The 23,584-nt window shown below is 42.3% G+C and overlaps 1 protein-coding gene and 1 long non-coding RNA gene across 10 annotated transcripts in view; one reads left to right on the forward strand and one right to left on the reverse strand.

Moving 5' to 3' along the window:
• Nucleotides 1-23,584, reverse strand: part of EPB41L4B (erythrocyte membrane protein band 4.1 like 4B) — a 186,624-nt gene that overhangs the window by 68,025 nt on the left and 95,015 nt on the right. For all 9 annotated transcript variants that reach the window (XM_065052831.1, XM_065052830.1, XM_065052829.1 and 6 more), the window contains 2 exons: nt 9,324-9,505; nt 3,635-3,750 (listed from right to left, as the gene is read on the reverse strand). In XM_065052831.1, coding sequence (XP_064908903.1) covers nt 3,635-3,750; nt 9,324-9,505 — 298 coding nt within the window. The remainder of the gene's footprint in view (nt 1-3,634; nt 3,751-9,323; nt 9,506-23,584) is intronic.
• Nucleotides 3,743-23,540, forward strand: LOC135578574 (uncharacterized). The gene is made up of 3 exons (XR_010470366.1): nt 3,743-3,871; nt 21,135-21,233; nt 23,120-23,540. It is a non-coding gene; the product is annotated as an uncharacterized LOC135578574 (long non-coding RNA).

Raw genomic sequence — 23,584 nt, forward strand, 5'->3', positions numbered from 1 at the left:
AAAAGGGGTAGAAAAAATTTCAACTACATTAGCATTCTTTCTTTTTGTGTAATAATTACATCTGGACTAATAATTACTAGACTCTCAAGATTTCAGAAATGCTAGCAATACATTATTTGCTTTATAGTAAATACATAAATATACACACATGGAGCAAGGGAGAATGGGAGAACATATTTTTCTATGGAAAGGTTTACAAGAAACAAAATCAGAAATACAACCACAGCTACAAGGCTTAGGCTTGTCTCTCCTGGAGATTAAGAAGTCCAGTAGCACCAAAGGGCATGAAGTGCATGTTGAAACTGACTTTTATCATTCAGTAAGTGGGCAGACACGTCCACTGTACCAAATAGCTCTGGAAAAGAGATTGGACACATCCATTCATCATTCCCATGAGATGAAGTTTGCTGTAGCGGACAATCAAATTAATTAACTGCTGAATCTAATTTACCCAATTTCTCGTTAATTCTCCTATGGGTTGATTATTAAGCCTGACAAATTCCAGCCCCAAAGCACTTTGCTTGAAAAAATAATAATTAGCAACAGGAAGAGGGGGAGTGAAAGTTAGGACTCCATAATAGATGTGGAAATCATTGCTTTATTTTCAGAAACAGAACAAATGAAGCAGCTTCATAACTGCTTCACTGGTTTTGTTTAAGTATATTATTTCAGATGATGCAAAACTAGGGAATAAAAAGCACTTAGTAGAATAGAAATCAACGGAGTGGTGCAGGAGAACTGTTAACATTTCATTTTTTGCCAGAAAACAGACACACTGACCACTCATTAAAACCTGTTTGCTGCTGGGCTGAGTATCCGGTTTCCATAACCAAAGGAGATTTAAAGGCCACACTCATAGCAAAAAATGCTTGTCACAGTTCAGGGCTGTTCAATCCTGTCTAACCTGCCCCGCTGCCTTTGTGCTGGGCAATGCTCCACAGCATTTCAGTCCAGGGTTAGCCCAATATTTACAGCATGTCCCTCTCTTTCACTGGAGAGGCCATCTGCTGAGGGGACTCCAGGCTCCGCACAAAGCTCAAAGACCTGCCATTTGTTTGTTTTAGCTTTACGAGCTCTGTGTACACATTTCACTAGGCTTGAGGTCAGAAGATGGTGCTTGAAGAAGAAACCACAAGCAAGGGGAGAAAGAACTTCAGAATGATTTGTTGGTCATAATCCACAGCCTGTAAAGTGAGGGCTTGATTGTTGAGGTGCTTTCTGGTGGTGACTCTGGGCATGTTTAAAGAGCACGTACAATTTTCAGATGGCTCAAAGTGGCAACTGTAATAAATTTTGGGGGACTGGCCTCGTTTGCATTCACATGGTAACTGCTGTTACATAGGATTGCTGCCCAACTCTTAAAACCAAAGCCTCTATGACTGCCAGGAGAGGGTTTTTCATTGGACAGCCCATGTCTCTAGCCTTACCTTCTGCTGAGCTTTTGCCAGAAACTGAAGCATTTAGCAGCTTCTGGTGCTCATTGCAAGACTTTTCCATCAAGTAAACTTTGACTGATGGGAGTTTCATCACAGCAGACACAGGCTGCATTTACTGTGCAGCTGCATTTATTGTGAAGAAATGACTTGCTGTGGTACTGGATTCTGTTAATTAGTCCTTAAATAAATAATCCATCTGACTGTGGGCAAGATTCTAAGGCTGTCAGGACAAGCCAAAGAAAACCATTAATTACAGAAGAGCTGAATTGACCCTCCATGGATTTTCAAAGAAGAAAGAAGAGAGAGAGGATTAGAGGTCAGGCTTTGCCAGGCAGAAGACGCAGGGACTCTATTGGGAGTACTTGCACAGTGTGGTGGAATACAGGACCAAAGTGCTTTAAGCTTTCATTTAAAGAAAGAAAAAGAGCCATAAATCTACTCATTTTGAGATCACAAGTGTACCACTGAAACCATCTGCTTGAATCTTTTGCATAACACAGGTCAGGCTGCTTTATCCACTTGTGCACCATGGTCAACACTTTAGCCTGTTGTATGTGTCAAACTGAGCTGTCAAAAAGCTCAATAATGTAGGACCATTCTTTAAAGCATGTTTTGGACATTGCACCCAAGTGAATGTTCTCAGCTGAGGTTAAGACAGAGTATTAGTCTGGTGCAAAATTAGTATAATAATTACTTCTGAACTACAGTGCTTCTATCACAATACCTGGCTATTCACTGGATGAATCCATGAGATGCAGAATTTTCCTTTGGCAAAATACAACAATGATTAATTAGCTTTGTCTTTAAAAAACTGCACTTATTGCCAGGGTATTTTTAGAAGAAGAACTTGATAAATGTCCGTCGGGGGAAAAAAAAAAAAAAAAAAAAAGACTTATTTTCCATTTCACTGCAGGTTGTCTACTTTACGATTTAACTTTTTATGCCCACTCAAACCAACAAGTCAGATGAAATGACAGCTTCTCACAGCTGACAACCAAATAGATTTGGGGAAAAGTCTAAAATATTCCACCTTGATATGTTAATTCAGAAGTCTCCAAAAGTCAGGACATAGGTCATTGCCTTATGAAGCATGAGGACTCATAAAGCATAAGGACTGTGGTCCTCAGCTAAACTACACCACCACCCCATGACACACCCTGAACATGGCTTTTCAAGCAAATCTTCATGATGGAAAACCAGTGTATTATGGATTAGCTTCAATTAACTAGAATCTTGAAAAAAATATTCCAATATTTATTTTTTTTGGAAACATCTGACTCACTGATTTTCAGTCCTGACTTCCATTTCCCAGATTATCTCATCCAGAAAAAAGATTATACAGCCCTCTTCTGACTGTATTTTTATACACTTTGCCACCCCCTCTTTGATTTTAACTTCCTTGAAATTTGTGGAAATAATATCAACAACAGAAGGCTGGCTGTAAACCAAGGTGAAGTAACTTATTTGAGTTCCCCCTTGAACTAGCAGAAAACTCTCAAAAAAACCATTTATCTTTTAACAGGTCTGTATCGTCACTGGGCATCCAGACCCACCTCATTTGAAGCCAGAGGCAATGCTCTCATTGACTTCACTGGCTTCAGCTCAGGACTGATGTGGTTGCAAACCAGAGCTCCAGGTCCCTGTGGCTCTATCCAGACTCAGGTCAAGGCACTCCACAGTGCAGGCAAAGTGGATTTTGCCTCACATGGATACAAGGAACTACCAACCTGGTGGCCTCTGATATGTGGCTGAAACAGTGGGACACAGTTGTTCTGCCACCCCTGCAAAAACTCACTCATAAAACACCCACTAACATCAGATGCCAGGGGGGGTTTAAAGCATAACACAGACTCCTCATGTAGCAAAACAAGATATTTTTTTTTATCACTTAAAGTGTTGTTATTTTTTTACAGCTCTGGGCTGCCTAGATGACTAACTCTTCACAACTGAACTAAAACTACATCATAACATTGTTGCAGCAGCTTCTGAAATTTTAAAAGGCAAAGTTGAAGGAAATGCTAAATCTAAAAATCAAACCCCAGTCCCACAAGGAGATGGTGAGAGGTGATTAAAAAGCAAGCCAATTGCAGATGAATGTTGATTTGAATTGGAGATGAAAAAGCTGCAGCTTTTGAATATGAAGTGACAAAGGGGCTCTCTAGCATATATATGTGAAAGTACATATGCATGTGCTGTACCTTGTTCATGCTGACATGGAGGGCTGGCCATGGTCCAACTACCTTCACACTCTCCGTTTCTATTTTCTTCAGATGAGAGGTTTCATCATAAAGAAGGGGAAGTCCTGAGCTCAGCTCTGAAAGATGCCCAAAAGAAAGAAAGAAAAAAACACAGTCTGAGGGGAGGCTAGAGAAGAACGGCAGAGCAAGACACTCAGCTGCATTTGAAGAGACAGAGGTCAGCGAACCATCTTCCCTGTAAGACCATATAAAATGTTTCATAATTATGCCTGTCAAATCTTTTTTTCCTTTTTCTATTTAGCAAACAATTCTCCCCCCTCCTCCTTCTCTCCCATCCCTACATTTCAGCAGGGCTTTTGCCAGCTTTGGGCTACATGCTTTTTTCCTTACACTTCCCTCTCTACCCCTCTCCACACACCCCTCCCCCGCCCAGTATATTCTAAAACTCAATTGACACCAGAGGGATTATTTGTGCAGCCAAGGTGCCACTCTCAGAACATGTGATGTGTAAAGAGATCAGAGTATAGCTTTTGGCTTCTCTCAGATATCTTTATTTATATGCCAGCTTCCTTAAGACTGTTGTCAGGAATTTGCTGTGCTTTGTCAACAGAGATTTTGAGCAAACCACCGACACAGAAAGACAAGGAAAAATATTTTTTGAGACAACCCTGAAAGGTCTCTGCCAACATCTTGGGGACTGTGTGGCATTTATAGGTATATTTCCAAGTACTCTGAGAAAAATGAGCTTCATCATGTGATGATTTAACAAATCCCTGCATCCTTCTGTTTTTCTTCTTTTTGCCATGGATTCTAGGTAGCAACAGTAGGGAACAGTTTGGTAATCTCTGGAGTCTGATTCAAAGCCCACTGAAATCAATAAAAACTTCGCACTGACAGTGGTTTTGTTTGGATCAGATTCTTAAGCTGTCCTAAGAATATTAAATATTACTCACTCAAGATCTGATTCTACAGCTATTTAAATATACATTAAGGGCTTTGCTGACTAAAGACAAACTGCTAAAACCAGCTTATAGGGATATAAGCAAAGAGCTGGTTTTGGCATTGGTGAAACATTATCAGACCCTGAGGTAATAATGTCCTAGAAGGGATTACAATATCAGCATTGACCTCCTCTTGGTGGTCTCTCATCACAAATTAGTGCAGTCAGAGTTCGGCATTTCTCACATCACAGCTGCTTCCACGGATGTGAGGTTGCAAAACTGCCCGGTGACACCTGGGAATAAATTAGCACAGCCGTAAAATAAAACACGATGATGGGGTGGGTTTGAAGAAACACAGTCATTCTCTTTTCCTGTTGAGAAAGAACATAGAGGGGGAAAAGTGCCTTCTTTAAATTATACAAGTTTGCTAACATTTAAAACTGACTTTTAAGCTGTTTTTTTGTTTAAAGGGAGAGCTGTGGAAAACAAGGTAGCCAGTTTAGCCTTTTAACTCAACCTCGAAAACAGATTGAAAAAAAAGGCAAAAACTTGAAGTCCTGCAAAAGGCATACATTTCCTGAGACAGCTTAACTCTTGGCAAAACCAGGCTTTCATTTCAAGAAAGGATCTAGCAGCACCATCATTTTTCAAAGCATTGTTTTCAGCCTGAAACTCAGTCTGTATTACACGACTGTCTGCTCAGGGTTTCACAAGGGCTTTTGTAGTGAGCAGTTCAGGATTAAAGGATGCCTTTTTTGCAAGTGACAACCTGCAAACTCAGCCCAGTATTCGAGAGGAAAGCTGGGCCCCCTCTTCTCATTCATCATGTTCCACCACAAAAACTCTGTGAGGTCCATCACATACTTGTTGGCATCTGCTTTTAGTGACAGACCCAGCTGCTGCCGGTGGGTCTGCTCACATACACCTAGTAATCCACGCACGATGTTGCCATGCCAATTAGGCTTAGCAAGTGGCTCACTCTCTCTGTGAGGCGGTGCTGGCACTGTAAGTCTAATTGCTGTTGAATACAGTGGTCCCTGGGACTGGGATTCTGTGAATACACCAGGGGAAGATCTGCTGCATAAAAAGATACGACCTGTGTACGTTAGCTTTGAGGTGAAGGGCAGCATTGCAAATACAATAATCAGTCTGAATGCAGGAAAACAACATCTTCTGCTGAACTGCCTTCATAAACACACACGTCAGATTTGTTTTGCCAGGTTTCACTTCTTCCAGTAATTGAAGTAGACAAATTACTTGGAATGTGAAAAATCAGGCAGGTCTGGCCCGGTTTTGTTTTCTGTAACAAAATCCCAGGCTGTGTGTTTGCTGAGAAACATGCACTAGTATTTAAAGGGAACCTTGGTTGGGCATACTGTTGTTTCCCTCTCTCCTGCCCATGTCCTGCAAACTGTGCTTGAATTTTGGCATTTATCAGAATAGGTGTAATTGGAGGAAAGGCAGATGCTTTTTCCTTGTCTCACCCCCAATGCTGGATACACAAAGTAGGTCACTCCATGTTCCCCTTCAGATGAATTAAAAACCAGCTCAGAGCTCAGAGATGAGTCCAGTCCATAGGAACTGGAATAAGTAACAAACCGCCTGTAGTCACTTTAAAAACTAAAAGGTAGCCAAACTAAAGTGCTGGTGTGCACAGTCCTACCTCTGTCAGTCTCATGGGGGAGTTTTCACTAGGACAGCATATTCCCCCATGAGACCTTTTGACTTTCCAGGCATTTCCACTTGAGATATTGTGGTCACAAGCATGTTCTTCCCCAGGGGTGTCCCTGGGTTAGGGAGAAACATGGTCCAAGCGGTGGTCTTTCCACAGAGCCTGGAGCCAGACATCTGTCCCCTGTGTCCCCAGGTTCCCGACACAGAACAGCGTCTCCTCTCTGCCTGATGTTTTCTTGTCCCACGCACTCTGCCACGTGTGCTGTCCTAGATAACTGACTGGCAGCCAGCTTGCTCCTAACCCCTTTGGCACACTGTCCTGGTTTTGTTAAAAACAAGTTTCTCTTTTAGTGAATTTGCCTGTCAGCTAAAGCCTTCAAATTAGCTGCATTTTCCTGGAGAACCAGATACATGTTTTGGTAAACATAGCAATGGAATGTGAAAGTTATTGATAAGCATGGACGCACCTCTCATGAGAGGGGCAACGAGAAACAGGTGACCAAGAAACTGACCAATGGAGTATAACATCCCATTCATGTGAATACTTCATATAAGTGGGAGATCATGAGGATCTCGTCCCTTTTGCTTATGGCTGACATTAGGAGAGGACCTTGCTAGTCGTCCCTGCAAACTGAGGCCTGGTGACAGACTGAATCCAGCTCTGGTTGGCTGCAGAGTCCAATCCAGGACTTCGGGTGCCGGCTCTGCAGTTGCCAGGATTTTCAAGATTGGCTTTGTATATTTTGTATTATTTTCTCTATTCTTATTAGTAGCATTAGTAAAACATGTTTAATTTTTCCAACGCTCTTCTCTCTGCCCTTCTTTCCCTCCCAATTGCCTGTCCTTAGTGGGAAGAGGGGAGAGGGAGAGGCTGGAGGGGGAATGCAGGGGAGAGTGGAGGTTAACAATACATCTGCCATGGTTTTATTGTCACCCCACAATCAAAACCCTCAACACACACAAACTATGAACCTTTTCCACAGGCTGTCCACAAGAGAGTGTTCTCAGCTGAAACAGCCTGAGCAGCGTTTGAAACAAACCAAACCATACCCACTGAGCACCAACCTTGAAAAGGCACCCAAATGTGTCACCTCAAACTGCAAATAAATAACTTTGACTCTGTTTTAAGGGAAGTGGCCGTATCTATACTGCCACCATTCCAATGGCGTAAACACGCCAGGTCTGACTGGGAACTGGCCCTTCAAGGGACACCTGCTTTGTGCCTCTGTCCAGGTGTGTGGGCACAGGTCTGGCATTAGGCTATGTCAGGAATCGGAGCTGATTCCCTATTCTCTAATCAAATAGCTAGCATGAACCACCAATAAGCAGACATAGTGAAGAGAAAGGTACATCTGTCTCCAGGAGCATGTCTCAGCTGCCAAAGTCCCCTTCAGAGCATCGCAGATGCCAGGCAGGCCAGGAAGGCTGTGCCCCATGAGCAGTGTGGGGCTTGGGGGAGAGAGCTTGCCCTCCCCATGTCTGGGGGAATGCAGCCTCCTGGGTCCCACGTTTAAACTCGCCAGGCACAAACAGAACTAATCCTGATGTTTGCCATTATTTTCTAAGGTTATTTCACCAATAAGAAGGAGTAGGAAAGCAGTGCAGCCTCAGGGTGGGGAGACTCAGCAGCAGCATAGCTGGCTCTGACTGAATTTCCTGGCATGCTTCAACTCTAATTTGGGAAAGAAAAACACAGGCTGGCACACCCCCCAGAAAGGTCACCACCTCCTGCTGCACCAGGCTGACAACCCAGGCCAGGCTGCCTGGCTCAGCCTCCCCAGCACCCCTCTGCCGCCAGAGCTCCGTGGCCACCCATGGCAGCTCTCTGACGGCCCTGCACGTGCATGGCCAGGGCGAGTCAGCCAGCAGCTACACAACAGGGTGGTCTGTGCCACCCTCCTGGCCATCACCGGTTGCCACAGACCATGGCCGAAGTGCAGGAAGCCATTGGTGGTGTAGGAGCTGGGCCTCCATGGCTGCTGGCGGTGCGCCATGCCAGCCCCATGCACTTCGTTTATGAAACAAAGTCTTTTTAAAAGCGTCCGTACAAGGTAGGTGCCTGTGCATTACTGCTGAGGTGGAACAGCCTACAGTCAAGGTCACCCAGCACCACCCATTACAAGATCCTGGTTTCAGGAATTTAAAAGTTGCCAGATTAACTGCCCAGGCTAAAAGTTTCCATAATGGATGCCTATCTCAGGGTGATTTACAATTACAACGGCAAAAACCGGGCACAGAACTTGCTGTCCCCTTGAGGCAAGGAAAATAGTAGATCATACCTTGTTTTGCCCATCTTCTGAAATTCTTCAGCATCTCTCACACTGCAGAGTGCAGAGATTATAAATTCGGAGAGCAAGAAATAGAATTGCTCAATGACAGGGATGTTCCTGTGTAAACTTACCAACATTTAGCTGAACTATGTACCTTTAAAAAGCCCTGTACAGATTTAGCAGCAGAGACTTACACACAAAATCCCTAAAGTCGCAGCAGGAACAGATAGATTTTCCTAATCTTTTCTTTCTACATGCCAAAAATTTATTCATTGAGCAAGCAAGCATACTCCAGTCGGGATATCTGGAGCTGAGCAGGAATTGTTCCCGGTACCCCAATGGAGAGCAAGATGCTGTTTGCCCAGTGCTCCAAAATTTCTGCTGTTAGTGCCCAGACACGAAAGCCAGTGTCAGATCGAAACAATGATGGATGAAGGCCAGCTGGGCAGATCAGCAAAAGACAACAGTGGATGAGGACAGGTTTGTGAAACTATACAAATAAATTCTAACAATGAAAAAATACCCTCTGCCCAGTGGCAGAGACTCAGTATCTGTAACTAATTGAGCATCTGTTCAGCTATGGAACACCAATCTAACACTAAATCCCGCAACCCCATAGCAAAGCCAGAAATTTGAAAATCTTGTCTCATTTGCACATGGTACAAAGCTAAACAATAATAACAGGAAGCATATTCTTCAAGAAAAACTGAAACACGTGCTGTTTTCCTTTCTGTTGCCTGCTTGCCAGAGACAAAACTGGAAGCAGTACAGTCACTGAGATGCCATTCACGGCAGTGGACTTACTGTTTGGGTTTGGAACTCCAGAAACAATGTCTTTGCTGTCCGGAGCAAGGGCACCGTAATTCGCGTGGTGGTGGTGATGACGGTGGTGGTGGTGGTGCCTTGCAGGCATTTTTGTGGTATATGGTGCTCCACCATTCTCCTCAATGTTGAACTGATGCAGATCACTGTTGTTCAAGGGATAGCTACAAAATAAATTCAGTTCAAATTATAGAGGTAAACAGTAAGAGAAATTGTACTTTTGGAGAGACAGAGTGCAATATTTCTTAGGAAAAAAACGCACAGCTCTTTGTAAATAGAATTTTTAATGAGGTATATCCCAAATCTTTACAGTTTTATGTTAACAGGAGACTCATAAGGTGAGGGAAAAGGATGCTTCTGCTTGTTTGGCATTACTTGAATATCAGAATTAATTTTTATTTTACACACTATAGAATCTCTGCCAGACTCTTACACTGAGTCAAATTCTGACTGACTTATGGAATACGACTCTCAAAAGCATTCAAATTTGTCCTGCAGGAATTTGCAACTTCACCTGGGATAGGGAAGTGGTCAGGCAGCAAACAATAACTCCTTTAAAGTGAAACTGTCAGAAGAGCAGACCAAGGAACAGTCCCAGAATAGCTTTACATTCCTGAGTAAGTTCTGGCCTCCAAATTTATGGTGCAAATAGCTGCATGAAAAAATCCATGACTTTGGAAAAAATGGATAAAGATTCCATCGGCAAGGAAGTGTTTTACAGGTCACAACATACAAAATAGCACTTTGTCAAAAGGAATCATACCTGTGCTGGTAAATTAACCGGTAAATTAACTGTTGTCAGTCTACAATATATGGAGAAATGGAAACACATTGAAATTTTAATTCATCATCTCTAACTCGGAGGTGTCAAATGACACTGTTGTTTTTCGTCAATAGTTTTAACTGATGTTGTTTCAGTTTATTGTCTGAAATAGTGATGAATTTCTAGAAATGATATTTCTAGAAAAAGACTGAGATAACTCTGTATGGATGCTGCAAATGACTTGACTGTGCTTTTCTCAGAGGAGTGCTTAAAATTTTTATGAGGTTTTAACTTATTCCATAATATTGCATTAGACAGTAGATGCAGTAAATCAATTCATTCCAAGAAAAGATGAATCCCCTGCCCATTTGAAAAACGCTAATGAAATTGTATCTTCAGCTGCATGGGTTTTCAGTTTGCTTTTATTACTAAGAGCAGCTGAAAAATTGACAATATGGAATAAAGACAAACAGAATAATTAAAGGAACAATGAATAAATTATACCTAGCTACTTGCTACATATGTTGTCTGCAGATTACTTACTCATTCAAAGCAAAATTAACCAGTCTTCTGCAAATAAACACATCTGTATCATTTCCAAAGATATGCTGAAGCACGCAACTCAGTACATCATTAATAACCACTGTCTTCTTCGTAACAACTTCTGACAACATGAGGTTTCTGACTGGGTAGTAATTGAATAACACTGGTTACTTTTTGAAAGCAGAAGGTGGGGAGGGGTACGTTCTGTGTATTAATCTTGTCAGGTTCCCGGCACGTAGCACTGACTGCCAATAAAGGCACTTCTGATGCCTTATTTGCCTTAAGGAAACAATACAAATAGGGGTCTGATCCACAGGGGACACCTTTGGTGAGCTCAGATAATCCAGGACTGGTCTGTCTTTTGAAACTGCACTATATCTTCACTGTTATAATCATATCAAGAAAGTGCCCACTGGAGGGAAATGGTAGAGGCTAATGAGATTGCATACTAATTGTAACAGCTTTCCTGCATTCTCCCTCCAAGCTCTTTGCATTGAAGTGACATTTTTTGACTGAGAGGATAACTGATTTTGTTCACACAGTTTAAAACCCTTATTGGAAATAAGATCAGTTTTGTGCTTTAGCCTCAGCACATCCTTTTTTCTTTAGTCTCCAAATAATTTTTTTTTCAAGACACAAAACCCCACATGCTTGGAGTTGCACTCATTTCACCTGCTGGCAGGCTGGCTTAGCAGATTTTTGACTGGTCTTTTCAAAATGAATGAGATCACACCAAATCCTTACATTGATTCCTTATGTTGCTATGGGTAGCTTCCATGCTAAAATCAGAATGACCTGAGCAACTGAATAAGCAAAAACTCCTCTGGCATGAGGTTGAACATGCACCAAAGTCTCAAGACTTATCTCTTGACTGTCCAGAGAAGAGTGCTAACACGATGTCAAATGCGGGGAGACTAAAGAACTAAAGAGGTAGCCTAGCAAAGCTGATGTTCAGATGTGCACTGAAAGGTCAGGATGTCAATGGCCACGCAGCGTACTCCGAGTGAAATCCACATTGAAACGGCTGGCCCATCTGAAAAATGGATGCGGTCACCTGGACTCTTCTGAGGAGGACAGCAATGGTCAGATATTGAAGCAAACTCATCTCAGTGGTCAGTCAGCTCTTGCACTTCTGATGGGTATGGGGCTGGGGTGAGGAAGACTTTTGTACCCGTACCATCCCTCTCTCCCTCCTAAGAATTCTGTACAGATTTACCGTTAGACTGATGAGTTACTGAATAATCATAAACAACCGGGCTTGCAGCAGCCCCAGAGCCAATTTACTAGAAGAGCTGACAGCACCCAAACAAAAATATCATTAGTAGTCCAAATCCCTATTCTGTGTAATCCCTACTGTATAATTTAGAGGCACATTGGACATCTTAGTGTGGTTTCTACAAGGTGGCATCATTATTTGGCAGTGACGTCACATCTATTTTTCACTTATTTTTCTGTTCTTCCACTGCCTTAAATCTAGAGACTTGAGATTTTCCCCCTCAATACATCTTTCTGCATTAACTTTTTTTTCTATTACTTTTTTCTATCTGGCTTACCTGAACAGGTTATGCTCATATATCCTTCCCAACCCACTGATGTAAATAAATCACTAATTTAAATGAACCAAATTTCCGACCATATCCTAAGCCCTCCACATTTTCATACGTGCTCCCCAGACATCACATAATGCTCTCAGACACGCACATGCATGGACAGGTATCAGTTTTCATCCTTTCTCTTGTATTTGTCTTTTGCCGCTCCTAGTAGGCCAATGTTACACCTTTGTTTTACCTTCTAATGGTCAATTGGCTGTCCTGCATGCTTCCTTTTTCCTCTGTTATTTACCTGTGTAGTTTTCTCAACAAGCTCCAGGTGCTACCTAGACAACCAACTCCTGTTCTTCAAGGAAAATGAAGCAGGGCCCTACAGGCTATTATGTAAAGGAAGAAAACATTTCTTCACTCTCTGTCCCTCCCTCAGGCAAAGCACTCCTGAGGTTTCAGATACTGAAGCCTGAACCTTCAGAAAAGCCACTCAAAGTTCACAAGACACTTAGGATTGCCTTTAGCCTTAAACTCACATAATTACTTTCTTTTAATGAAAAAGGCAGCATATTGAAGAACAGTGCAAGTAGAATATATCTCCTGATTACTTTTCCAATTAAATAAAAAATATTTACATTACCAGTCCTCTATCCTAATTTTACACTCCTTATCCTTTGCTTTAAATGCTATTTTCACTTTACATTCTTACATTTTATGTGCTTCAGCCACTTGCTGCCTTACCAAACTATGCCTCTAGCCTACAACTCACACATATAACAGTGTTAGGAGATCACAGAAAAATGAGGAACAGAAAGGTATTTGAAAAGACTGAATTATCCACCTCTCCTCTCAAAACCAAACTAAGCAGGCCTATGTTACCCCAACTGATTGGCTGAACTGAATCTTTAACACCTTCACTAGCAGAGACTCCATGACCTCCCTGTGCAATTGATTTCAGCACCTCACCATGCCTACACTTTCTTTGTTTATCCTGTCTACTTTACTGCAATTTAAGCCAGGTATTTCCTCTCCAATCCATCACAGACACAGTCAACAAGTTATTTGTTGCTACAGAAACATGTGTTTTTGAAAATGGCTCTTCACATCTCCCTTCAGTGTCTGAAGAACCCTGAATTCTTCAGTTATCCCTCACAGGTCACGTTTCCTACGGATTTGATGCATATTGCCATTCCTATCCACCCCACTGTCCCCTGCTCCACCTCCGACATGTGGTGCTCAGAACTGGGCATCCCATTCCAGTTGAGGCCTCGCAAATGCATTGTAAAGAAGAAGGGTTGCTTCCCATGTCCTACAGGATCAATTCCTGTTAACACACTTGAACTTAATATTTGCTTTTTCCTAAATAGCCTGGAGTTGTTGGCTCGTTCAACTTCTGATCCTGAAGAATACCAGATCCTTTCCTAAACCGGTCAGGTTTCCACCCCCCACAACCTCAGCTGTGAAGCAGGTTGCCCCTACATAACAAACATACTATCATTCCTCCTGAGCTGCATCCTAAACTTTTTCATGTGCTAAGATCATAAATTGTTCAGGACTTTTCTCTCATTCATGACAGGCCTGGTGTGAGAGGACCTCCCATTTTGCTATCACCTGTGAGTGACAAGAGATTTTTTTTTTTAAGTAATCACTTTTCTGTGCCATCCTCCCAGCTGCCATCCTCATTCTCCTGTAGAACATAACCATGTAGACCTGCATAAACATCTTTCACCCGTGTCCCAGAGCAGGCTTAGTCCTGCACCCTGTCCTTGTCCCCTTCTTCCATGCTTTTCTTGTAGTCCTCTCCCACCTGTCTGAAGTTACGCTTGGAGAGCAAGTGGCAGGGCTCTCTTCTCTCTTCCTTGAGGAGGCTGGTGGGGCAATAGCAAAAAGCAGCCTCAAACTGTGATGCCTCTTGGATGACTGCACTGAGCTTAGACCCTTCCTGCTATAGCTGAACAATGGTTTAAAATAATCCCAGGCTTCTGGATCTGGTTGCGATAAACAAACTTCAATGATTACCACACCTGCTTCTATTCTTTGCTTTGAACACTGCTTCTGCACCAAACCACTGCCATTTCCTAGTATTTAAAAAACCCCAAACTTTATACAAACATCTCCATAACACCTCTCCATCCTCCTCCATCTGCAGCTCAGCCCAAGGCTGATGGTTATTTGTGTGGCCTCCAGCAGCTCCAGCCTGTGCTGCAGGCTTTGTGCTGAATGTGTTGGGAGGCTCCCCCAACCATGTCACTCCCTAACAAGAGACATTTCACCCAACAATACCTTCCCCAACATCGAAATGGGCTTTAGATGTGCTCCAAAATGGCAGTCAGTGGAACTGTTAAAATGTATGCTAACATGTATGTGTATTCAATCAAGTGCATGCATGGAGGACTCTCAGAAATCTTAAGAAAGCAGACAATGTGTGTGAAGCTTCAGTGCGGCAGCCGAGGGGATGAGGCTGAACAGCTATATTAAGTCAAACATACAAGTTTTGGGCTTAGTCTCTCCCCTTGGAAACAATAAAAAAAACAAAACAAAAACCCCACAAAAACAAACAACAAACAAAACCAAACCCAAAACAATAAAAAACCCCAAACTTTGAGTTTATTCTCTGCTCACGCTTCAAAAGTAGTTAAAAATAACAACAAACAAACCCAAATGAATTTTTAGCCAAACTTGCTTTAATCATGTTTAGAATCTCACACACCCTTTATGTTGCTAGAGCACATAAAGTCGCACAGAGAGCCTAGGAATTTTGCATACTCTGGAAATTTCCCTGTGGAGGGGAATGAAGAGGAAACAGGGGGTAGGAAGAAGGTGGTGTTCTGTATGAGTATCAACTAATGGTCAGAACCATTGGGTTGAAGCAAAAGACTTTTAGAGAACTCAGCATTATACAAGAAGGGAACACAGACCATGGCAGGAGAACTGCTTAGAAAAGAGAGAGGATGAAGCTTCATTTTTTCATGCAAGGACTGAGACACACAAAAGCAATGAGTGTTCCTAAGGCAAGGAGGACTGGGATGACTGAAAACAAGCTTATGCTGTTTTTACTTTTCCAGCACCATGTAAACATAACCTCTCTGCCGGCCAGAACTGGCTAACTAAACTTTGAGAGGTCTAACTAAAGCTGACAGCACTGTTACACTTCCATGCTGTGCCCTGACACCACAAGACAGCTGGTCCATTTGCCTCCTTGAGGGAAGGCCTGGGAAGGTGTGTTGCAGATTTCTCTCCCCGCTGACAGGGATGACCAGCAGTGCCCATCCCTTCCTAGGGGCACCTCCGAAAGCAGAGCAGGCAGCCAGCAGCCTTCTCCCAGATAGACAAGTCAGCCTTGGAAGGAAGGAGCAAATGATGATGGGCAAGTGGTCCAGAAATCGTGATGGGAGCGGGGAAAATTTCTCCTGTAGGAGATAAAAGTATATGCAGCAGCTTCCTGCATTACAAGAGGCTGAGCTAACTTTTGAAGCAGCGTAATCTGGAATTCTCCATGAGAAGAAAAGAGCCTGTAGCAAAGCATGTTTTAATAAAATACTAAGAAACAAATCATGACTCGACGAAGCCATTGTCCTCACAGATTTCACCGTATCTACATAAAGATTGTTAAAAAAATACTGCCTTGCAAAACTGTAATGCAGAATATGCCCACTGGGGAACTAAACTTGCTTTTCTTCATTTACAAATAGTTTTAATTAATGACAATGATAGCTAATGATATTTAATCACCTGTCAAAATTTTTCATTGTTCCAGATGTCCTTGCAGATGAGAAAAATGCTGAAAAGCAGACACAAAGTTTTCTAAAACAGATTAAATCCTCCCCCAAGTCAGTGCTGCCTTCCCCATTCAGTCACAGGCAGACAACATATGCCTGTCCTTGGGAAACAAAACAACTTGAGTGGCTAATCCAAGCAAGCTAACTCAGGTCTAAAATAGGAGCAAAAACAAGTGAGGAACTTAGGTCTCCAAGACAGCCTGCTGCTGATCTTCGGTTGCTCACCAGCTACAGCCATTTCTACCACTTAACTCATTAAACAACTCAGGTCCTCCACGCTAAGCACATCCCTGTCCTGCTCTCCCTTCCTCAGTATTACACGCCTGACAAAGCCTGCAGGCAGAGAAGGTGGCACAGGCTTAGCTAACAGAGAATCATAGAATGTCCTGAGTTGGAAGGGACCCACAAGGATCATCGAGTCCAACTCCTGTCCCTGTATATGACAACCCCACTTCACACCACGTTTCTGAGGGTGTTGTCCAGTCCCTTCTTGAACACTGTCAGGCTTGGGGCTGTGACACCTCCCTGGGGAGCCTGTTCCAATGCTCCACGACCCTCTGGCTGAAGAACCTTTTCCTAATGTCCAACCTAAACCTCCCCTGGGACATATTCCTGCCACTCCCTCGGGTTCTTTTATTGGTCACTAAAGAGAAGAATTCAGCACCTGCTTCCTTCTCCTTCTCCCCTTGTGAGGAATATATAGACTGCAATGGGGTCTCCTCTTAGCCTCCTCTTCTCCAGGCTGAAAGGGGGACATGAGAAACCACGGGATGTGACAGAATAAATTGCTGGACATAACAGAGGAAAGCATAAGCAGCTAACAAACTTTACAAAGCGTGCCCCAAAGGATTGCCAGATTTCACAGGTAGTTATGGGAGAGCTACATGAGAAATGGCCCAAATTCACAGAGCACTGAAGGGGAGTATTGGGGACTTTTTGGTGAGGACAACCTTGCAAAGCCAGCACTTCCCAGGAAAACATATCAGTAATATCACATAAGGTCCAAACTACCTAGGTAGCCTTGGGAAATTTGAGCCCAGACTTAGCAAAAAGGGGAGTAATGTGGGGAAAAAGCAGGGGTGAGAGGAGACAGAGGAAGGGACCAGGAGAATCTGTGTGCATTAGGGAAGAACAAGCATGGAAAAATGGACAGGAGGGGGACAGAAGGGACCAGCCACATGTAGGCAAGCTGCTGGTAGGCATGCTTGGCTGGTCAAGCCCTGATCACTTCAGTTGAGGGCATCTTCTGAGCTCTCTGTGCTGCCCCACGTTTGTGTGCTGCTGTTTGTGTCCATGCGTGCTGGTAAAGGCTCTGCATGGCTGACTGCATGTGTGTACGTGTATTTACATCTCTGAAATACACGCTCAGCAACTCTACAGGCTGGTCTCAAAAACAGGAACTATAGCAGCCTCACTTCTAGCAGATTAGGAAGGTTAAATCACTTTTGCCTTAAAGCCAGTCCACTGGATTTGGCTTCCCTTAATAACATGCTCCTGTCTTACAAACTCTCCTTTCCATCTCTGTCCCTAAAAAAGCTGAAATTCCTTGAAAAAAAAGTTTTTCAATAAATTAATCAAACTGTAGAAATTTCATACTTCTAAAGTATGCAGATTCTGAAAGTTGCAAATGCCTTACAAAGAAATATATGGTCTTCTGAATTTTCAGTAATTTGCTGTAACTTTAAAGTCCAGCATGAACATACCTGACACCATTGCTACAAAAATGACTTCAGTTTAGTTTATAGATTTTTGCCCTTTTAACATGTTACCAGTAAAACCACTGAACAGGTACAATGTACAGCAAGTAATAAGATAGAATTTTTCACTTAGTTGCTCAGAGGACAATATTAACAGGTAGAACTACAACAAAATCAATCACTTAACACAGCAAGGGCTTTCTTATTTACGAACTTGCAACCTGTCCTATCTCTGTTCTCACTGCAACACTTGGGCAACTCATCTGAGTTACAGCAAGAAACAATGTTCACACTTCTTTTTAAAGTCAGAAATTGCAAAGGAGAGAGACACATTAAATACAATAGTAGAACCTGAAAATCAATTATAACAAACAGAGCCCTCCTGGGCTCAAAATTTTCATACAGAAGCAGTTTTACATTCAAGTTCCTTGAAGACTTGCTTCAAATCAGCCTGGTTTATCGATTCAGTGAGCTCTGGGCGCTGAAGACACAGACACTGAAGTCTAAAAGTTCCCTTGCCTCTTTCCTCAAGTTGTGCCAAGGAAGGTTCAGATTGGACATCAGGAAAAATTTCTTCGTAGAAAGGATTGTGAAGCATTGGAACAGGCTGCCCAGGGAAATGGTGGAGTCACCATCCCTGGAGGTGCTTAAAAGATGTATAGATGAGGTTCTCAGGGACATGGTTTAGTGATAGAGTTAGGTTATGCTTGGACTTGATGATCTTAAAGGTCTAGTAGACTTCACTGCTTGTCCTTTTCAAGTTCCTCTCATTACATGTTCCACTGTAAAACTCTGCTACTCCTAAACCACCTACTTGAGCTTTTTGTGTCCCTGGCCCATTTTCTTTTCTGAGCTCCTACTGATGAGAAAGACTCAGCTCAGGGAAACCACTGAGGCCTCACAGTTCCTTGGCCCCTGGAGGTGAAAAAAGGAATACAGCTACTTTGTCATCTGTTTAGCTAGTGAGTTCATTGCTACATCATTATATAATTTCGAAGGCACTGGAGATGTAGTAACGTTTTGTATTTCTATTTCTCTAAGGATCTCAAAGTTGCAGAGATTTGTAATGGCAGGTAAACTGTTGCAATTATAATTCCAGCACAGATTTCTATGGGTTTAGTGTAGGGGGGGAGCGGGTATGGAGGGAGGACCAGGGGGAGGGGGGTGGAACTAGCTTCTAAACTGGAGTTTAAATTGTACCATATATCATTAACTCCTACTACTAATTAGGTGTGGCTACTTCTTTCATCTTCAGAATGCAGGAAGTAAAAGATGTTTTTCATTGCCTCATTTAAAAAAAAATAAATTGGTTTTTATAATCTTTCAACATATGACATTGCTAAGCCTAGAACTACAGGTTTTCTGTTCCTGTTTGAAACATCTATTCTTGGAGGTTTTACTCTTTCACAGTTGGTAGCAAAAGGTCATACTACTACAAGAAAAAGGAATAGGAAAAGGGAAAAGAAAACCAAGCACTTTACAAACTTAGAAGACAGAAAGTATAAAAACTAATCAAAAGTGGAAATGTAATGGTGGTGGTAATTTGAAAATGGAAGCCCAGGGGCATTTCCACTGGTTCCCCAACAGTCTCATCCCAATATTTATCTTATTTTTAAATTGGAATTTTCCTCAGTTCTCAGAAAATGCGATGTCATCACGAATGCTGCTTCTGCCAGAGAGAAAATGAAATGTATTTCTTCTGAAAATATACATGCCACAGATCATGGAAAATAAGACACCATCAAACCAAAAGAAGCAGTCCCACAGAGGCAAGAGAAAGCCATTATTCCAGAAATATAAAACAAAGAAGTCACATTTAGTCTAAGATACCAGGCTGGTGGAACCTCTCAACTTCACCAATCTTGCCCCTGTACCAAGTCTGCCAAGGCTCTATCTGAAAAAAAAAAAGTCACCATCTTTAGGAAAGTTGGATGGGAGACTCTCTAGTTTTTTTAAACATGATGTTTCCCTCTAGTTCAAAATTGAAGGTTATTACAAGCTGAAATTAAAAGCAATATGCAAGTTTTTACAGACATGCTTGCATTTTCTGCAGTGGCCTACTAATACATGCAGTGGACAGTGCAAAGTGAAGCAGCTTATTTGTGTATTTTTCAGCAAAATTCAGATTACTGTTTGTGAAACCAACTGTTTGAAAACAAGTTGCTTTGCTTTAAAGGACAGTCAGGAAACAGTCATTAGTAAGTAGTTGAGAACAGCATTTAGTCTGCAGAAGCTTTATTACTGAAGGTGACTCATAGCAAGGGAGGAACTCCAGCTGAATCAAGTTTTTATCTGCTTGGTTTTTTTTCTTTTTGTGACACATTGACAACAAGAGCAACGGCACATGAACTCAGAAAGGAAGCCTGTCTGGCCAGTCACTTCAAGGTAGAACAGTACATGGAAAACAAGGGAAGCTGAACAAGGCCTTAATTATTATCACACACTGCTTTGCAATGTATTCTTGTAATGCAAGAGACAAAGATGCAGTCATAGAACGATTTTGGTTGGAAGAGACCCTCAAGATCATAAAATCCAACCATAACCAAAGTCTAGCACCAAATCATGTCCCTTTACATAATGCTTTTTCTTATCTACTTCAAGGAGTATTGTTTTTGTCCAGAATTTGGATCTATGTGCCTGCTGCCAGCTGAGAAAGGAGGACCTATTTTCCTGCAGGTTCTTCAACACTAAAACTTGGGGGCACATCTAACAGCACTATCATTTTCCAGTAATTTCCAGTCTGAAAGTAAAGCAGGAAAAAGTCTTTATCCTGAAATGCTATGAAATCTTGATCCTTACACTGCTGCATAAGTTGGGTTACGGCGCAGAGGCTTGATGAGCAGAGTGCGACTTCAAGCTGGTTCTCAAAAGAGATTCTTGGCTAGCAGCGTCTTAACAAAACAAGTGAGGTTCCTGGTGGATCTGTCCCTTTCCAAAGCACAACACACACAGTCTGAGACCAATTGCAAAAAATACAGTTCCTATTTTATGTCTGTTAGTGCCAGCTGGTCTGTAGCAGCTCTGGCTTGGCCAGTCTCTTTGGCTACCATTAGCAATGCTGTAGTGACAGTGTTCCCCTACAAGTTGGTTTTCCTTAACTCTCCTTTGCAAAGTACGAGGAAAACTACTCATCATCAACAGTCTTTGCAGAGATCTTGTGCATCAGGTTAGATGGATACGCACTGAAACTTCTCTTCTTCGAACTAGGTAGTAGTAGCCTGCCTGCTCGATACACAATCTGGAATGACTGGTGAAAAATCTCCTCTGAAAATAGAAGATTGCGGCACTCTACTGTCTCCTTCTCACTCTCAGAGGGCTCCATTTAGCCAAATTTGATGACTGAGAAGCAAGTGATATACTCCATTTCATTTTTTTCCCTGTTTTAAGATGCTCCCCAACTAATTCCTTGCAAGCAGCTGAAGTTCCATTTTCAAAATTACTTGCAAGATCTAACACTTTTTCTCTTGCAGGCTGAAGAAATGTCTTCTGCAACACTCACCCAGAAGGAAGATAAAAAATGATGTTTTGCATCACAAAGCCATAATATATGCTTTGTTCCCATCCACAATGTAAGAAAGCAATCCTCTTTTTGGTCCATTTGCGTATGGGTTCACTGATAAAAGGGTCTGTCGATTCTTTTCCTTAAGTGTGCAAACGCCTGATTCCCAGCTTTGGAAATGCATTACCAACCCTGATCCTTTTGTTCACTTTGCCTGTGACTCACATCAGCAAGAGAAAAATAGCTGAAAATGAAAGTTTATAGAAAAAGCCCACACTAAGACAATTTACCAAAAGTGCCAACTCTTTCAGCATTGTATTTCATTGTATTTCAGTATCATGCTTCAGTATTCAATATTAGTCATTAGTTTGCATGCCAGGGCCCAGCTGGGGCTGAAGAGTGATATATTTCAGCCCAAGTTACAGATGTGGTATCGCCAGCTTTTCCATTAGCCCACCAGTTCCTGGGGGAGAGGACACAGGATTACAGACTTATTACAGAACAAAAGTAACACCACTGTAAATCGGAATACACAGAATGGGAGGCCAGTCCTGAGCTCTGCTGGGGAAGAGCTGATTTCCAGCTTTATCAAACACCACAGGAAGGTATGCACAGAAAAGGTCTGAAGATACCCTCAGCCAAGATGTATCAAGCAATTCTCCTGTGTGGGGAACAATGAAGCCAATTACAGGCAGGACTTCAGATTAGTGTAACTTCTCAGATCCTAGCACCGTACTCACAGACACAGACCCCCACTCCCTTAAGATGATGCGAGGATAGTGTTTGTCATCTGTAATCAGATTACAGAAGAGTTTCTAAGTGTATGCTGGACTTGTAAAAAGAAGATTTTAGACTTGCACGATGAACAGACTTTAGAACAGGGTGGGGAAACTTTTCACACACCATTCAAGAGGTATCCCAGTGAATGTGCTTCATGTGGATTCAGAAGGTGGTATCTCCTTCAGGCAGTTTGCAAGGACTTTTTTTAAACTTCCCTGTATAGTTAGAACACATCCAAAATGTGTTAATTTCTCTGTATCTAGAATGACTGCATAGCATGCTCTCTGGTAAAAATCATGTGGCATTTCCTCATGAGGAACTCCTAGTTAAAATAATTCAACACAACATACAAACACTAACATGCCAGGGCTATTGAAGTCCCTGTATTGAGTTTGTGTTCCTATAAACTACCAGGGGCTTCCTGTAGCAGCATGAACCTAGGATGTAGTATAGATTTATATTGCCAGAGCTTTCCCAATATTTTATTTTTAAACAAAAGGTGCTACTATATTTAAAAGCTGAATTAACCAAGAATTTTCTACCTTTTTTCTCTCTCCCCTCTACCCACGTAATTTGGTTTTCATGTGCAGTGTTTTGTGTTGCTTCAAAGACAAAATAGTATTCCTGACATCACAAGGTCTGTATTAGTCACTTGTTAAAAACAATACTTTGTAAGTAACGAGTGTGCTAATTTTAGGATGCTCCTCAGCCCCAAATTTGCTTTTAAATTTCAAGCAACTTATTTATACTACCTAGTGCAGGGGCATCTGTATCCATCTTTGTTCAGATAACATAATCTGCACAGGTGGGGCACAGAGGAAAGAGGTAGAAACATTCTCTTTTCCCAACCGCACCCCAGCCCATTTGCTACAAGAAGCCAACTAAGACTAGAGCAAGAAAGGACAGAGAAAATGATCTCTTCTTACCTATCTGATCGCTCGGTGACTGTGCTGATTTCTGCAGACAGCAAGGAGGATGTGGGGTGAAAAAGTGGAAGGGGAGCACAGAATGCATGAGCTGCTTCTCCAGCAAAGCAGAATGACAAGTGCTTCCCTCCAGGTGACACACACAAACAGCAGAACACGCAAATCCCCCAGGTTGTTCTTCACCTGTGTGCTCCTGTACGAGGCATTTTAACATTTAAGAACTAGTTACACCTTGTGCTGTCTTTTCTAGAGGCCGCTCAGGGAGATCCCTCACGTTCAGTGCACCTTCAGCAATAAACCAAACCACAGATGACAACATACGATGAGGAGGAACACTGACAACGGACCACACAGAAGCCCATGAAGTTGTATGACAAGAACGATGCTGTGTTATGAACGTGGGCGTGTGAATTGTGAAGCAACGATGTTCCACTTCAACGTGACTATCCAAAAAAATCCTCTTCCAGAGGGCATTCAGAGTAGCACTTTAATTAGGCTCTTGTTGCAATGGCTCCAACAAAGTTTCTTTCTTCCTTTCCCAAACAAAATGCTGCTGACACAGAGGAAGATTAGCCTGGGGAAGCTGAAGTCAGCCTCTGTGATTACCCACCTTAGGCTTACTCTGGGACTTTCACGTCTCAGTGCACACTTGCTTTATTGTTTTTCCCCCCCTCTACAGACTACACTGAAGATGTGGATCCAGCACAGCATTAGG

The sequence above is a fragment of the Columba livia genome, chromosome 2 (assembly GCF_036013475.1).
Source record: "Columba livia isolate bColLiv1 breed racing homer chromosome 2, bColLiv1.pat.W.v2, whole genome shotgun sequence".
NCBI lineage: Eukaryota > Metazoa > Chordata > Aves > Columbiformes > Columbidae > Columba > Columba livia.